An 18,204-nucleotide genomic window follows, 5' to 3' on the forward strand; every position below is an offset into this window, starting at 1 on the left:
GTGCAAGCTTCCCTCAAACACAGAACAGGTACATCAGGGCATCTGCAGTACAAGCTTCTCTCTCACAGACAAGTTGCATCATTGTAGCAGTAGTACAAGCTTTCCTCTCTCAGAACAGGTACAGCAGGGCATCAGCAGTGCAAGCTTCCTCCACTTACAGAATAGGTACTTCGGGGTGTCAGCAGTGCAAGCTTCCCTTACTCAATGAACAGGTACAGCAGGCAGGAGCAGTGCACACTTCCTTCTCACAGAACAGGTATATCATGAGAACAGCAGTGCAAGCATCCCTCTAACAGAACAGGTATATCATGGTAGCAGCATTGCAAGCTTCCCTCACTCACAGAATGGGTACATCAGTGCATAGGCAGTGCAAACTTCCCTCACTCACAGAATAGGTACATCAGTGCATCAGCAGTGCAAACTTCCCTCACTCACAGAATAGGTACAGCGGGGCGGGAGCAGTGCAAGCTTTCCTCACTCACCGAATAGGTACAGCAGGGCGGGAGCAGTGCAAGCATCCCTCTAACAGAACAGGCATATCATGGTAGCAGCGAACAGGCATATCATGGTAGCAGCATTGCAAGCTTCCCTCACTCACAGAATGGGTAGATCAGTGCATTAGCAGTGCAAGCTTCCCTCACTCACAGAATAGGTAGATCAGGGCATCAGCAGTGCAAACTTCCCATCAGGGCATCAGCAGTGCAAACTTCCCTCACTCTCAGAATAGGTACATGAGTACATCAGCAGTGCAAGCTTCCCTCACTCACAGAATAGGTAGATCATGGCATCAGCAGTGCAAACTTCCCTCACTCACAGAATAGGTAGATCAGGGCATCAGCAGTGTAAGTGTCCTTTACATACAGAACAGACAATAAGAGGCAGCAATATATTCTTCCCACACACACAAACTACTATTTTACCGGCCTGACCAGCAATGCTATGGTAAGGCCAGTAAAAACATTGATAAACGAGCAAAAGTTGGTCTTTTTCAGCCTTTCAAACAAAAATTAAAAAACAATTACAGGAAGAAATCACTTTTGAAAGTATTTTAGAAATGTTTATGAGATTCCTAAAAGATTTTAAAAAGCGAACTTGCAGAATTGGCCTGTAAAAAATAACACAGATGATTTTACAGAAACCCATCTACAAGCTCCAGTTCTGCACTTACAGATCCTCGAAATAAAACCACATGACGCGTAAATGGTGTCACCCGAAAGTTAATCACTAGCAGCAGAAGAGTCAGTTCTCTGCTCTGTGACTGTAACATGAACCCGGAAGTCCCAGCGCAGCCAGAGAGGGGCAGACGCACAGACACACCCACTTCACAAAGAGAGAAACTAAAACCAAAGTTCACTTCCTACATTTCTGAATCATGGCGACAGCAGCTCAGCTCGGGAAGCTCCAGGAAGAGGCCACTTGTTCCATCTGTTTGGAATATTTTACTGATCCGTTGACTATCGATTGTGGACACAACTTCTGCCGCTCCTGCATCACTCAGAGCTGGGAGGGAGGAGATGGAAACTTCCCCTGTCCACAGTGCAGGGAAATATCTTCTGGGAAAAGCCTCCGGCCCAACAGGCAACTGGGGAACATGGTGGAAATGTTAAAACAGCTTCATCTGCCCCCCGTGAAGCCCCCGGAGGAGAATCTGTGTGAGAAGCATAACCAGGCACTGCTGCTGTTCTGTGCAGAGGATCAGAGGATGATATGTTTGGTGTGCCGGGAGTCCAAGGACCATAGAAATCACTTAGAGAGTCCTGTAGAGGAGGCTGCAGAGGAGTACAAGGTATGTGCGTGGGCATTCATGGATTCCAAAGTCCCAGTGTGAGCCCCATTAAGGAACCTACTAAGGAGCACACGGTGTGTGTGTGTGTGTGTGTGTATGTGTGGCTTTTCTGGAATGACAAGTGAAGGTCACAGGGTATGTCTGGAAATTCAGGGTTCACAAAGTCCCTCTGAGAGCCCCATCAGGGAAGCTGCCTGAGAGCGGGAGCTATGTGTGCAAGTGTTCAGAGGTGACAAGTCATTCAGTGTACCCCATACAGGAAGCTGCAGAAGAGCACAAGGTATGTGTGTGGGGGTTCAGGATTCACAAGTGTATACACTACTGGAGTCTAATAGAAGATGCAGTGTCTTTGGGTGTGGAGGTCCCACATAAATGGTTGTCCAAGAGCACAAGGTATGTGAGTGGATGTTCAGAGTTCACTAATGAAGACATACAATGATTCCAACAAAGGAATACACAGCATTTAAATCAGATTTTAGGGGTCACAGGTTAGTTGCGCCTCCTAGAAGAGGGCAAGGGACCTCTGTGATCATTCAGGGATCACCGTTCACTCTGTGGGTCTCCATGGGTCCCTGGAGAAGGGACATCTGTGATCATTCAGGGATCACAGTTCACTCTGTGGGCCTCCATGGGTCCCTGGAGAAGGGACATCTGTGATCATTCAGGGATCACAATTCACCCTGCGGGTCTCCATGGGTCCCTGGAGAAGGGACATCTGTGATCATTCAGGGATCACAGTTCACTCTGCGGGTCTCCATGGGTCCCTGGAGAAGGGACATCTGTGATCATTCAGGGATCACAGTTCACTCTGTGGGTCTCCATGGGTCCCTGGAGAAGGGACATCTGTGGTCATTCAGGGATCACAGTTCACTCTGCGGGTCTCCATGGGTCCCTGGAGAAGGGACATCTGTGATCATTCAGGGATCACAGTTCACTCTGTGGGTCTCCATGGGTCCCTGGAGAAGGGACATCTGTGGTCATTCAGGGATCACAGTTCACTCTGTGGGTCTCCATGGGTCCCTGGAGAAGGGACATCTGTGATCATTCAGGGATCACAGTTCACTCTGTGGGCCTCCATGGGTCCCTAGAGAAGGGACATCTATGATCATTCAGGGATCACAGTTCACTCTGTGGGTCTCCATGGGTCCCTGGAGAAGGGACTTCTGTGGTCATTCAGGGATCACAGTTCACTCTGTGAGTCTCTGCAGGTCACTAGAGAAGGGACATCTGTGGTCATTCAGGGATCACCGTTCACCCTGTGGGTCTCCATGGGTCCCTGGAGAAGGGACTTCTGTGGTCATTCAGGGATCACAGTTCATTCTGTGGGTCTCTGCAGGTCCCTGGAGAAGGGACATCTGTGATCATTCAGGGATCACAGTTCACTCTGTGGGTCTCCATGGGTCCCTGGAGAAGGGACATCTGTGGTCATTCAGGGATCACCGTTCACCCTGTGGGTCTCCATGGGTCCCTGGAGAAGGGACCTCTGTGATCATTCAGGGATCACAGTTCACTCTGTGGGTCTCCATGGGTCCCTGGAGAAGGGACATCTGTGGTCATTCAGGGATCACAGTTCACTCTGTGGGCCTCCATGAGTCCCTGGAGAAGGGACCTCTGTGATCATTCAGGGATCACAGTTCACTCTGTGGGCCTCCATGAGTCCCTGGAGAAGGGATAGCTGTGATCATTCAGGGATCACCGTTCACTCTGTGAGTCTCCGCAGGTCACTAGAGAAGGCTTACCATACGCATTAGGTAAGTTTGTTAGTTGTAAGTGCGTTTCAGAGTGTGACCCATGTAAGAAACTGCAGAAGATCCCACTGGGTGTCTGTCAGAGCCCCGAGGTTTTCACCTCGCACCACATAAGCAGCTGCAGATAATCAGAAATCATATGCATGTGGGTGTTTTGTGATACCAAGCAGGGCTTTAAGTGGGCCGGGTCTGTCCGGGTCTGAGCACCAGCAGTTATTTTTAGGGGGCCTCGAAACTGATCTCTATCGGGCTGTATTTTCGGGCCACACAAAGGTAGTCCGTTTTCTTTTTTTTAATTGGACTGCAGTGAGAGCAAGCACATCGCTCACTACTGAGAAGTGGAGACATCACGCCAGGTGAGCCACGTTATAGGGGACGGGAAATCCTTTAAAGAGAGCCCTTTTCTCTCAGGATTTCCCTTCTCTTTTTGCAGTGTGTGAGAAGTTGGCCTGGTATATGCTGTCCACTAGTTCTAGTGGGCACCTTGTATCAGTCCAAACAACCCTTATTGATGATAAGTTAAAGACAACCTTTATTGATAGCTATCCTAGTGGTAGCTGTGGAGAGCAGCCTTCAGGCTAAGTCTCGAAGGAATGTAAAGCAGCTTGTTTTACAAGTCTATAATCTCTGAAATGACCAAATGAAAAGAGATCCTCACCAGGTGTATATATAAAATATATGTATTTATTCTAAAACACACCCCCCTAGTCTCTTTATGAGTTACAAGGCAAATATCAACAGTAAATAAGCACAACATACAGTTAGCCCTAGGGGCGTACGGCCGCGTACCAAACCCTATACTAAAATAGTGGTATAAGAACCACGACTGAACTAGACACAGGCCTAGAGCCTCTAGAATTGCTGCGACCCCAAGGAACCACCGAAGGTAGTGACACAGGGGACCGTGTGCAGTGTGACAACACAGCCGCGAGCTTCCGTTAGCTTCTATAGAGAATGTCGTGGTTAGATTTTTAAAGATAAAGGACACTTAGGAGAGGACTTGCAGCTAACCCTTTTAGACTTAAGGGGTTCTAGGGCCCACACCCACGGAAGCATCGGAGTACTCGTGTTACCTCCCCCAGGGAAGCCGGGTGCATAGGTGTCAAATGGTGTCGGGTCGCGTCGTCGTTTTCAATGGCTAACTGCTGCAAAGTGCTGCTGCCGGGACGAGGAGAAGTGTCCGAAGAGATCCAAGCCTGGATCGAAGATGTAGAAGACCTGAAAGCAGAGGGGACAGAGTCTGGGTCACTTGCCGGTGACCAGGTGCACGGAAGTCGAATGAACACCGATGTCGGGGGTTTCTGGTGAAGAAGGTGAAGTTTGACTCTTCAGCCACGAGGACCAGGAGGTGTCGACGATGACCAGGAGCTGGATTCGAGCTGCCCACGAAGGATGTCGAGTGCTGCGGTGTCGGTATCCGGATTGGACCCAATAAGCCTTGGCAACAGCAACCCACGCAGAAATAGAAGAAATGCTTCGGTGCGGACCATTAAGGTCCGAGGGACTCCCCCAGCAAGGAGGAGTGAGGGCACGTCTGGAGCAACCAGGAAAGCCCAAGGAAAGCCAGAGTTACTTTCTCAGGGACCCACAAGTCGACAGACAATTGATCGCAAGGATGCGTCGAGAAGAATCAATGGTGGCTCACGTGTCACTCGGAGTGGGTAGGCCAACAACCTTCGGTGAGGTCACTGCTCAGTGTATGGGCTACGAGTAACCCAATTCACAGCCTCAAGGAACATTGAGAAGCTGATGCACTAGCAAATGTGATCGATGTCCAGGGATTCAGGTTCCACGGTACCCACGAGGTCTACGGGTCTCAGCCTTGCTGGGGACTCGGGTCAGCCTCTGGGAAGTCTGGAAATCCACCTCTGGCATTGCAAAGTCTTCGGCGTCTGGTGGGAGCTTCGGAGATGCAGACCGGACAGATGCTTCTTTGGTGCCTGCCAATCAGGGGAGTAACTCCTTTACTCCAAGGGAGATTCTTCAGTCATCTGGCGTTGAACAGATTGTCGAAGGTCCAGGATTCAGTTGCAGAGTTTCGTCCAGGAATATCTAAAGTTCTGGTTACAGGGGTTCCTTCTTTATACCCAAGTAAGGGGTTGGACTTACTCTGGGGACCCACCTATGGGGGGGTTTGGAAAGAGGGGTGGCTGCACCCATTTCCTTTGTCCAGTTTCGCACCAGAGCAGGGGCTTGTAGCCCCTGCAACCGGTTTGAACTGGGCTATGCACAGGGACACCAAATGTGCCCCGTGTGCAGGACTTCAAAGCACTCTTGGAGTGCTCCCACCCAGTCCCAATACACATCAGCCTGTCTGGGAGGTGGTTACACCTCCCTGTGACAGGAAATCTATTGTCCAGGCCTCCCCTGCCGGAGTTTCGGTCAGCAGTAGGAGGCCAGACTTGTGTCTGTGGCTGCAGCATCCATTTTGTGATGCTAAGGCTGTATTAAGTTTCTACTGGGTATACCAGTACTGCCATGTCTCTCCCTCTAGAAGGGTGGGATCATACTCCCACACCAGTTTCTGGTGTGGAGGTATGATTCCAAGGTGTTAGACACCAAATACGACATGTATCCGTGCAGCCAGTCCAAAGTTAGCATTTACCGTTTGGTTATAATGTACTTAAGAGTATATGGTCAGGCTGCACCACTGACAACCCCGGAGGATAGATTCTGAAGGCTGCAGGGGTGCTCTGATCATGCATGGGCACCCTCTCACATATAACCAAGCACCCTGCCTTCAGGATTGATAAGGCCTGCCATAGGGGTGACTGATAGGTTTGTATGTGCAGTGATAAGTGAGATATAGTGAACCTACATCTCTGTAAGGGGTGCATGCACCACCTTACCCAGGCTGCAGTAGCAGTCCTGGGGTGTCATTTTGGATGGCTTTCCAGGGGTGGCACAATACATGCTTCAGCCCCTGGTAGGCCTCTGGGGTACCTATGCCCTTGGTACATAGTATACCATATACTAGGGACTCATAAGGGTACCCCAGAATCCAATCTGGAGTGTATCTAAAGTATATGAAATAATTTTAGAGAGGAAGCAGCTAGGCTGGGGTCCTGGATTACAGGGCCCCCGCCAGACTAAAGTCGAAAAACAGTGAAACATCAGCAAAAAGTCGGGGTAACCATAGGAAGCAGATCCTACTCTCCTACACAGTGCAGGAGCAACATCATCGTGGGATGATTAGGAGAGAGAAGAGCGTGCAACGCCCATTGCCCCGCGCTGAGACAGCTTCCACACACACAGCCGCACCCAGTACTTCACAGGTCTTTAAAAGACCATTTGCTTGTAAATGAGGCTCTGTTGTTTTTCACCCCTTTTTACAGCCCCTGCATCCCCACTCTGCCTATTGCTGGAAGAATTAGCCTCCCCCGAAATTTGGCTCTAGTTGCGCCTCTGCAGAACACCCCAGGCAGCCAACTCCAGCACGACACTGCTCTGACCTTTCACAGTGTCTTGTTTTAGTGCTACGAAAACACACACTTTGCCTGGCTCACTTTGGGGCAGATTTACAAGCCCATTGCAACACATTTACGCCGCCGTTGCGTCACTTCTGTGACGCAGCACCCATGTAAATCATGCGCCATGTTGCGCCGTATTTACAACGTGATGCATCTAGGGAGATGCGTCACGTTATAAACCCCTGCGCCACATGAAACCTGCGTCAGGTTTCATGTGGGCGTTCCAGCGCAGAGTGGGCGTTCCCTCACAGGTATGCCTCGTAAAAGTGACGCAGTGAAATCTACAAGAATTCACTGAGTCACTTTTACAGCCATGCTGCTTTAAAACCCTGCGCCTGCTTGAAGCAGGCGTAAGGATTGATGCAGCATGTTAGGCATAGGGCACCCCCGCCCTTGCGACGCGACTCCACCACTGTGCCGCATTCCTGCCAGGGTATGTGACACGCATCTGCCCATCCATGCGCCACGGCGCGCCGCATTGTAAATGCGGCGCATCAGTGGTGGCGCACGTGTGGTTTTGCGGGTCGCAAGTGTTCTGGCGCATCCCTGCCGATTTGCAGAGATGCGCCAGACCTTGTAAATTTGCCCCTTTGTTCTCACACCCCCTCTTTCATATGAAGATAGTAGCGTCACCTTGTAAATATGACCCTTATGGCAGCAGTCCGCTGCAGTAAAGGGAGGGGCTATGGGTGTTGCTGTGTGCGTTCCACCACAAATCCCAGTGCTTTTCTAGGCTGCCCCTTATTTACAAGGGTGGTGTAAATATGGGGCAGCACCAAAAATAAGACCAGGGAAAACCTGGTCTTAAACAGGTGCAACGAGGAGAAATGATTAATTTCTCTCAGTTTTTGCTGTTTCTTTGTGTGCGCAATTCGCCATAAGCGATTGCTCATGTGCAGAAAGGGGCCCTTCCTGCACATAAACAATCATTCAAAAAATGACGTTTTCCAACTTCTATATGTGCTGCATTCTTAAGCACACATAGAGATTACAAATCGCCATTAGTGCTTGTTCATGCGCAAATGAACAATTATTCCCTGCAACGCAGGCACCCTTGTGGCGCTAGGCAGCTAAATTTAGTGCCATCACTAGGGAAAATGCAGGAGTGCGCCGCATTCTTGCAAATACGGCACATCCCTGTGTTTTGAAACTGTTGAAGCGTGGCGTTAGAAATTTTGGCTTAAGACCTAGCTCCGAACATTTCTTGTAAATATGCCCCATAATGTGGCAATGCAGGGTTATATTAGATGCTCATGTGGTTATGGTACACAGAAGAAGCGGTGCAGTAATGCAGGGTGTCGCACATGGTTATGGAACATGGCAGAAGAGGTGCAGTAACGCAGGATGTGGCACAAACAGTCTCATGGTCATTGTACACAGCAGAACAGGTGCAGACGAAGAGGTGCAGTAATGCAGGGTGTGGCACACGCTGTCACATGGTCATGGTACACAGCAGAACAGGTGCAGACGAAGAGGTGCAGTAATGCAGGGTGTGGCACACGCTGTCAGATGGTCATGGTATACAGCAGAACAGGTGCAGACGAAGAGGTGCAGTAATGCAGGGTGTGGCACGCGCTGTCACATGGTCATGGTACACAGCAGAACAGGTGCAGACAAAGAGGTGCAGTAATGCAGGGTGTGGCACGCGCTGTCACATGGTAATGGTACACAGCAGAACAGGTGCAGACGAAGAGGTGCAGTAATGCAGGGTGTGGTACACGCTATCACATGGTCATGGTACACAGCAGAACAGGTGCAGACGAAGAGGTGCATTAATGCAGGGTGTGGCACACGCTGTCACATGGTCATGGTACACAGCAGAACAGGTGCAGACGAAGAGGTGCAGTAATGCAGGGTGTGGCACGCGCTGTCACATGGTCATGGTACACAGCAGAACAGGTGCAGACGAAGAGGTGCAGTAATGCAGGGTGTGGCACGCGCTGTCACATGGTCATGGTACACAGCAGAACAGATGCAGACGAAGAGGTGCAGTAATGCAGGGTGTGGCACACGCTGTCACATGGTCATGGTACACAGCAGAACAGGTGCAGACGAAGAGGTGCAGTAATGCAGGGTGTGGCACACGCTGTCACGTGCCGTGGCCAGCGCGGCCGGTGCCAGATCTGGGACCTGGTTGCGGGTGCCCAGGAGATCCTGGAAGCCACGCGGGGCTCATGGAGGCCCTCGTGTGTGTTGTGTAGCAGCGCCTTGGGCAGTCGTGGCCCCTGGCAGCTGGGGCATAGCCATCGGCCCCCACACAGAAGACTCACCCACATCGGACGGCTCAGACGCGAGAGGTAGTGCGGCATCCTCAAGGTCGACCCTGTGCAGCTCGAAGGGGTCCGGCAGGCGCCTTGAGCCACGGGTGTGCCCCGCAGGGCCGGGTGCCACCCCAGGGATTCCCTTCGACCCAGGAGCACCGGGGCAGACAGTGACACTGACTGTGCCCGGGTCGATCCTGTTGACCAACCTTCGTGGTTGGATGGGCCTGAGGGCCCAGAGAGGAGACCTGCTTGTGGCCGGGGCTGCGCCCACGGGGGTACTCCGGCCCGCCTGCGCCTCCCATCCTACTAGGGGCACTCGTGGGGCCCAAAAGTACCAAGACACAGCAGTGGAGGCAGGCACTGGGCCCCGCTGGCTGGGGTCCGCGACGGCCGGAAGTCGACGTTGCAGCTGATCGACGACCTTGGGACCCGTGCTGAGGGTGTCACGGCCCGGCTGGGGATACAGCAGAGGTGGCTCTTCACATAAAGGGCCTGTGAGGAGACATGCCACTATTTTCCCGCCCCAGAGTGGATACTGAAGCCGCCCCATCGAGGGCTGGTGGAGTGGACCACCCACACTTGAAGGTTGTGGGTCCAGCTCCAGCCGTTTTGCAACATCCTGGAGGGACTGCAGCCTAGGGCCCCGTGGGACTGAGCTGGTGTGAGAAGACCTGTGGGCTAGGGGTCCGGCGAGTCTGATCCAGGTAGGCGGTCTACTTGGCTGGCTGACCCAGGGCTGCGGAGGCAGCTGAGCTAGGCTTAGTGGGGCTTGTGGCCTAGGGCGGCCAGATTCCGTGAGGCATGGCCCGCTGTAGTATACCCGAGTGTCCCCAACGGGGCACCTAGGTGGCAGGTTGCCTATCGGAGATACGTGGCAGAATCTTTAGCGGAAGGAAATACAATCAGAAGCGGGGTAGACACTGCGCTATGGCTCCCCCTCACCACCTCCCTTTTCCATCATGGCCAAGGATAAACCAGTGGTCCCCACCTCCAAGCAAAGCACCCTGGACCAGTTTGCTCAGCCCCTGGTGGCACGAGCAACACAGATACCGGGAGCCCTGTCGCCAACAATTCCACTTTGCTGGCCGCGAGCACTCAGGTCCGCGTTACCCTAGACACAAAGATTAGTGCTGTGGGTTTGGAGGTCTCCTTTTTGTGTCAAGATCTTAGAAAGGCTGTGGATCGCATCACGTAGGTGGAGACTTTAGTCGTACAAGCGTTCACGGCCTACTATGCCTCCTTATACGAGCAGAAGGAACTCGTATCGAGCGTGACGATAGGGGATTTTCTAACAGACATATCTCCCAAAAAGCTCCCAGATCACCTGCGTGACCAGCTAGATGCCCCCATAACCACAGAGGAACTCGATGCGGCTTTATCCAACATGCACGCCGGCCGCGCGCCTGGCCCCAACGGCTTCCTTAGTGACTTTGTGGTAAATAAAATATTACGCTGTCAGACTTTTAAAATATAAATAAGATCATGCATAAAGCAAGAGGCTGAGTCTGTGGTATCAGGTTCATAAAGGGATTTATTCCAATAACTCGAGTCAAAGGGAGAATATTTCCATCACCAAAATTGGATCTGGAAAGGGGCTCAAAAGTATTCTCAATATTCTCAAAACATTATTCACAGAGTACAGTATATATACATTTCTCAATTGTACGTAAGCAAAAGAGCAAGAGAGAATGAGATAAGAGCATGTGGGCGTGTAAGTAGGCGTGAAGGTGGGCGTCCATGTGGGCGTCCACTTGATGATAATGGGTAATTTGTCATGTGTGGGTGGATACCTGGAGAATCCTGCAATGTCAGCAGAAATATTTGGCAGAGATGCGTGCGCAGTCGCATGACGTGTGATAGACGTGCAACTAGAGGGAGAAAGGGACTTGACATTTAGCTCTACATGTGGAGACAAAAGTCTGGGGTTATGTCAACCTAATCCCAAATCATATCTAACATCCTATGTTTAAAGAACTATGTTATCCAAAAGAAAGGTCTCTCGGAGTAGAACCTTATTCTATACTGACTATATTGACTGTGAGTGCGTGTACAAGCGTCTAAGTGTCTACACTAAATGCGAGGGGGTAGGAATATTCCATGGTAACAGGGCTATGAATTACTTGCATAAAGACAGAGAAGCCGGGCCCTTTGCTCGGTAGCTGGAAGAATGTTTACTTAAACTACTAGACAGGAATGCATTGGGCAGGGAACGGAGCAGATAATTTCGAAGGTGAAATACAGTTTTTGGCAGAGAATAGGCTGATGTCAGGCTTCGTGAGCCGTGCAGAGAATGAGACAAAGTTCATGGTCACAGATGCAGGCTCAGACTGGAGCTTTCAGAGGCAGAAGGCAAGAAGAGTTTGATGACAGAATCAGGGCCTACTTGCCTGGACTGTAAAATGGCATAAGTGAACCATATAAAGCCGGTAGCCTTTCATACTTAGGAATGGAATATCCGGCCTATTCATGGCGGATCTGACAGAGGACATGTTGACGGTGGACGCACATGTGTTTGCGTCTTCATAACTGGAACTGGAGGGAACATACATGTACTTGTGATTCATACATGAAACCGTTGGGGTCCAAGATAGGGGACATAACTGATCAGAAAAATCCATATTTCCACATTCCCTCCTTGTCCCCTACTTGCCCGTCAAGAGATATCAATCTTCATCAATCCATTGATCTGTTCATATAGCATCATTTGTTCTTCTTTTTTCTTCTGGGACGAACAAAATCTTGGTGGTGGAATACACGATGTGGCACACAGACCACAAATCGCTGGTCCACATTGTAGGCATAAGCAGCAACTGAATAGTATGAGAAAGCCAATACCTAGGAAAGATAGGACCTTCCATCCAAAGGTAGATAATACACTCCAAAACCAACCGGACCAAGTCCAGGTGCCTGGATTCTGGTGTATCTGGCTTACAATCTTATGAAGGCGAGTTATGGCTTTATATACAGATGGCGAATTTTCTGGTATGAAAAATGCAACAGCTTGATTTGATGACCCTACAAGCTCCGCCCCTATCGGCCAGGATAACGTCAAGGACAAGACTATTTTGAAGCACAACAATCCGCATAGCAGACTGCTCTTCTGTTAAATTGCCTAAGGCGGAAATAGTTTCGTTCACTACTGCTTCAAGGGTTCTGGTTAATCTACGTATCAGCTTACTATTGGTAACTGTACCTATATAGGGAAAGAAACCTTTATTGAAATCTGTGTATTTTTCCCATGCTGTTTCAGTGTAATCGACAATTGGGAGATCTCTCTGCTGTCTATTGTGTACTAAATGAGTATTTCTATGATAATCAGGAGGAGCTAGGAAAACAGGTGGTAGGAGGAATGCTATGTAACAGGTACCATCCCAATCTAGAGGTAGGCGTATATATGCGGTCTGGCCACATATAAAGTAGGAATGACGAGAAGCTCTAAATGTAGACTTGCCTTGATCACTGAATTTTATTACAGTGGTGCATTTACTATGGCCCATGTGTATGGAGCCATTCTTTCTTATACATAATTCCCCTTTTACTGGGAATACGGACATGGCGGGCAAGATTGGTGTAGCTTCAGATTCAACGTTCAGGATCATGAGGTTAAGTGTAAAATTACCTAATCCATATACTTCATGTTCTAGATCAGGTCCTGTTCTTTTGGGAAGTCCCTCCTTGTTAGGGTAGCAGACTTTAAGCAAAACTAAGTTCAGGTTTCCCCATACCCAGTTGTCTTGATAAACTGCGGAATTCGAATCTAGGGAATTAATCAAACTAAACCATGCTCCACAGGAGCCATTGTGTGTGAACGGATAGAGAAAGAGGGGCAAAACTCCCTTATAGTTCTGATAGGGGGGGAGTCGGCCACAGACCCAGCAGTCTGTAGCATTGCTAGTCTGATGTGAATGGTGCAGCATCTGAATAAAGGTATTGTTGCGTAAGGCAAGTCGATATGATAGCTCATAGGATGGCAGATCACTAAATGTGTGCTTTATGGTATCATTAGTGGAGGAGTATAAGAGTGAGGCAATAGGAGGAAAAATAGCATGTAGTATTAAGCTGATACATATTATCGTGATGCACATCTTGCTCTTTTTTTATCAATATTATTGTCCAAGATCTTATGCAAGCCAGAATACATGTTCAACCGCTTCACCACCTAGTGGACTTAATTGATCAAACGGGTTCTGACTTTTTTCTCCTCTAGAAAATGGTGTTCAAAATCCAAAATCCAAGTTTAAAGTCTTTTTCCTTTGTAAAAGAGTGGTGAAGGTGCACTTTGACTTTAACGGCCGTCCCCGTGGTCCAGAGCACTGACTTTGGCGCCTTTCATCCAGGAGCGATGGAGTATTCTTTGACCTGGGTGTTGTCAGGGAAGGCGGCAGCAACCTGCGAACAACAAGAGAGTAGTGCAGACATCAAGGAAGCCAGGTAATCTGTCAGCATGTTATTATCTTTTAGGCATTGGAGTGCCCCACATATTTGGTGGTCTACCAAAGACCACTTCATAGGGAGATAAGCCTGTTCTAGAATGAGCTACAATTCGCATGTAAAAGAGGGCAACCGGCAGGGCTACCATCCAATCTATACCTTTGTCTGCGCAAATTTTTAATGTCTGATTATGTCTTTCTACAAGGCCTGCTGCTTCAGGATGTCGCACACAATGGAATTTCCAGGTATACCCTAACAGAAGGGACACCTGCTTCATTAGTACCAGAACATATTTGTAACCTCTACATCTGTTTATTTGGATATAATCCATTTGGAGCACTTCAAAAGGGTGGTCAGGTGGATGGAATCCACCTTGTTCCATCGGAATGCCTTTACCTGGATTGAATTGGCAACAGATCATACATGTTCTGACCTTTTGTTTCGCTGCTGCACGCAGGTGCTTGTTGAACCATATATTCTGTAAGCTATCTATCATTGCTTTCTCTCCTAAGTGTGCAGGACTATGTGCGGTATTTATGATTATTTGTACCATTGAATCAGAAAGAAAACCATATGGATTTGCCCTTATTCATCCAACCCTGATCAGTCAGTACCCCTCCTTGTTCCGATCATTTCTTTAATTCGTCTACAGTAGCATGTGTCTGTATGTCTTGTACATCCTTGGAAGGATCCCTAACTGTCATGGCTTTGGACACTTATTGAACCTGTAACTTTGTCATGTCTAGTGGGGTCTGAGCTGTCTGTTTAGCAGTTCGGTCTGCCAGATCATTGCCTTGGGAAATGGTATCTGTGGCTCTAGTATGTGCTTTACATTTTAGGATAGCTATGGCTGTTGGTAAATGTATTGCTTCCAGTAGGGCTTGAATATGGGGGCCATGCTGTATCTTGGCCCCATGAGAGGTCAAGAAACCTCTTTCTCGCCAGAGAATCGGTGTAAATGTTTACTCTTAGGTGCTTAGCTCTTATGCACGCTTGTGTCAGGGCGATGAGCTCTGCTGCTTGTGCTGACAATATGTCTATTCTTTTAGTCTCTATTATTACAGTATCAGTAGTCACTGCATATGCTGCCACTAATTCTCCCGCCCCTGTCCTCATGCATGAGCCGTCAACTTATAGTGTTAGGTCGGGGTCTGGGAGTGCAACGTCTGTCAAGTCTTGTCTTGGTTTAGTCACGGTATGTATTACTTCAACACAGTCGTGTGGTGAAACGCTTTCTGTACTGGAGGGCAAAAGGGTAGCAGGATTCAGTATGTTGCATCGTCTGATCTCTATGTGTGGTTGAAATAACGTTGGCTCATAGCCTGTCAGTCTAGCTACAGTCAGGTGTTGTGTTTGTGTCCGGTTCAAGAGAACCTCTACTGCGTGTGGTACTTGTACTGTCAGAGGGTGGCCCAGCACTATCAAGTCACTTTGTCTTATGGCTAAGGCCGTTGCTGCAACTGATTTTAGGCACGCAGGCAAAGCCTGTGCTACTGGGTCTAATGTACTAGAAAAATAAGCACAGGGCTCGTGTTTTCCTGCATGATCTTGTGTTAGGACAGATAGTGCTGTTCCATCCCGCTCTGTCACAAAAAACATAAACGATTTGTAGTAATCAGGGTTTGCTAAAACTGGTGCTTGACATAAAGCTCTCTTTAATTCTTCAAATGCCACAGTGTGTTCTTGTGTCCAAGGGAGGACTTTAGTAGAAGCTGTATTAGGGGCTTGGACTAATTCCCCTGAAAGATCACAATAAAACATGAGAAAAAGGGGAAAACACCATACCTATTTCCTTGGCTTAATTTCTAAGGGGGCTAATTTCTAAGGGGCTTAATTTCTTAAGGGGCTAGCGGGAAGCGAACCTCCTCAGGGGCCAGCAGAAAGCCAATATTCTCCTCCTTCCCCCCCTTTTTGACAGGAGGAAATCTGAAACAGATTTCACTGCTGTCAAACACTATCAAACCCTGTGTCTTGTCAACACTATTAATCCCTGTGTGTAGCTACTGGGCGTAAGCAAAATTATAGGAGATACACAGCGTATTTGAAACGGCGAGAAATCCTTCAAATTAATGTACAAACCTCATTGTGTTAGCTCATAAGCTGGCCAAATGACATCTCATATGCAAATGTCCCTATTACATGAACCTACACCAACCTGAAGTCAATATTAATGCTAGGAGGCCCTAATAGGAATGCTAAATTACCTAAATATTCGGAAAACCAAGTTCAAGAACAGTTGTTAATGTTGATAATTAATAATTTATCTGCTAAAGAAATCAGTCATTTTGCAATAATTTCCACCTATACAATAAATAGCCTAATTTAAAAACAAGTCAACTTTTGGGGCCACCACTTACAAGAATGAGCTTACTAAAGCAAACTTTAAAAAGGAAATCCTGTCAGATATTTTCTCATTACCCTAAATACCGAGCCTTATTTGTCACTCTGTGGTGGCAGTCCTTATTTAAAACAGGCCTTTCAAGAGTTAAGATGCGAGTGCACAGATCATAATTGTTCCTTAATGTCCAATCTGGAAACATATGACCGAGGCTGCCTGTCTATAAGAGAAAGGCAGTCATGTGAAAAATATTTTAGTCTTGCATAATTTTTCCATTTATTTCATTCATCACCAACACCAATTAGACATACACTGATAACGTGTTGTCTGCTATTTTGACAGCATGATAAAGGTAATATCACGTCTGTGAAATTTAGTAATTGTGAACAAGTTCCAGCCAAGCGCTGTGCAAAGATCGCCGTCGTCACGACTATCTCTGTACTTGCACAGGAGAACTTGGTATTAAACGCTAAACAGACTGGTCAATACAACACAAAAACAAAACATATATAAAATACATATGCCGGAGGAGGAGCCTAGCGCGCATCCAAGATGGTCGCGTGAGCACAGGGCTCCCCGGACCCTCTCTGCTCCTCGGAATTTATCCTGAGAATATCCTGACGTGGCTTATGGAATCTGGGAGATAACGACCAGCTGGGCGTATATCTCTTTTCAAAATTCAAATCGGACCTGGGAATCCTGAGTTGTCGTCGTCGGAACTTTTGGGACCCACCCGACGGAGGTGACCGGGGTGAAGGAGACCCGAGGGACCGGGCTGCAATTGAACAACAGCGGCTTCAGCGCGGTGCCAGCTGCCGATCCACCACTTTCGGTTTCGGTTTTGCACTTCAGGAGACCGGCAGGGAGGTGCGCTCGGGGTGGAGAGGTGCTTCCTGGGCCTCTGCATGAGGTTTTCTTTCACCTGCCACTAGAGTGCCTATCGCCTCGGACCCCCTATACCGACAGTTTGTGGTTTTCTTGCTGGTGCCCTTACACCTCTTGATTGGAGTTCCCCTCGGGTGACCGTGTTCACATGGGGGGCAAAGGGGGTCCCGAGGGCCGCAAGACCAAGGCTTCCCTCCGCGGGGGAGCGGTCCAGAGCAATAACATGGACCGCTACACCCAGGGCAGGGGGCCCTCTGGCGCTGCTGGCCTCCCCTCGGACACTGCGGAGGGAGGCGCGACCGTCACTACGGAACTATCCCTGCAGGACATTATGGGCGCCATTGATGGCATCAGGGAAACCATCGCGACGCAATATGAGGCCCTGGCCCGTAAGATTGACACTGTCGCGATCGATGTCACCCTGATCCGGGCCGACCTCTCCAAAACTAACGAGAGGGTCCAGGCTCTCGACGCACGGACATCCACCCTCGGTGCGGAGGTGTCGGATCTGCGGGCCGCGCTTGGAGACATCAGGGTGGTTAACGATCATATGGCCCGGCGGCTTGAGGACTTCGAGGGACGGGCCCGACGCAACAACATCCGCGTCATAGGTGTACCGGAGTCCTCTGACGGCCGCCCGGTTGACCTCGTGGTCGAGGAACTTATCCTGAAACAGTTGTCCTCGGCTGGCCTAAGTAAGTTCTTTGCCGTGGAGCGGGCCCATCGAGTTCCGGGCGGTCGGCCACGGCCGGGGGCCCCTCCGAGGCCTATCGTGGCCAAACTGTTCTACTACAGGGACCGCGACGCTATTCTGCAGGCCTCACGGACCCACGGCCCGGTTCGACATGAGAACTCGACCATCAATTTTTACCCGGACTTCACGCAACTGGTCCAGAAACAACGGATGGGATTCCAAGGGGTGAAGCGTCGTCTCCGTGAGCTGGGCCTAAAGTATTCGATGCTCTACCCTGCAAAACTCCGAGTGGAACACGGGGATCGGACAGCCTTTTTTGACTCTCCTGTGGCTGCAAGTGACTGGCTGGACTCTCTGCCGGACGGAGGTGACCGTCCCGGACCCTCTGCGGGCACCGCAGGTGTTGGGTCCCCTTTAGAATGACTTTTGGTCCTTGATTTTGCCTTTTTGCACTGTACAGTCGGGTCTTATTTCATTTGCACATTGTGTTTTACCAGGACCAGTGAGGGGGGCGGGCGGGGACGGGTCCCTTACCTCCTCTGGGTTCTTTCCGTAGAATGGGGTTAGTGGGGCGACAGGCACACTGCA

General features: G+C 49.4%; 1 protein-coding gene across 1 annotated transcript in view; it reads left to right on the plus strand.

Moving 5' to 3' along the window:
• Positions 1-1,329: 1,329 nt before the first annotated feature.
• The window catches only part of LOC146771209 (E3 ubiquitin-protein ligase TRIM11-like), a 43,228-nt gene continuing 26,353 nt past the window's right edge, over positions 1,330-18,204 (plus strand). The window contains exon 1 of the mRNA XM_085640292.1: positions 1,330-1,786. Coding sequence (XP_085496418.1) covers positions 1,373-1,786 — 414 coding nt within the window. The 5' untranslated portion in view covers positions 1,330-1,372. The remainder of the gene's footprint in view (positions 1,787-18,204) is intronic.

The sequence above is a fragment of the Triturus cristatus genome, unplaced genomic scaffold (assembly GCF_964204655.1).
Source record: "Triturus cristatus unplaced genomic scaffold, aTriCri1.1 SCAFFOLD_255, whole genome shotgun sequence".
NCBI lineage: Eukaryota > Metazoa > Chordata > Amphibia > Caudata > Salamandridae > Triturus > Triturus cristatus.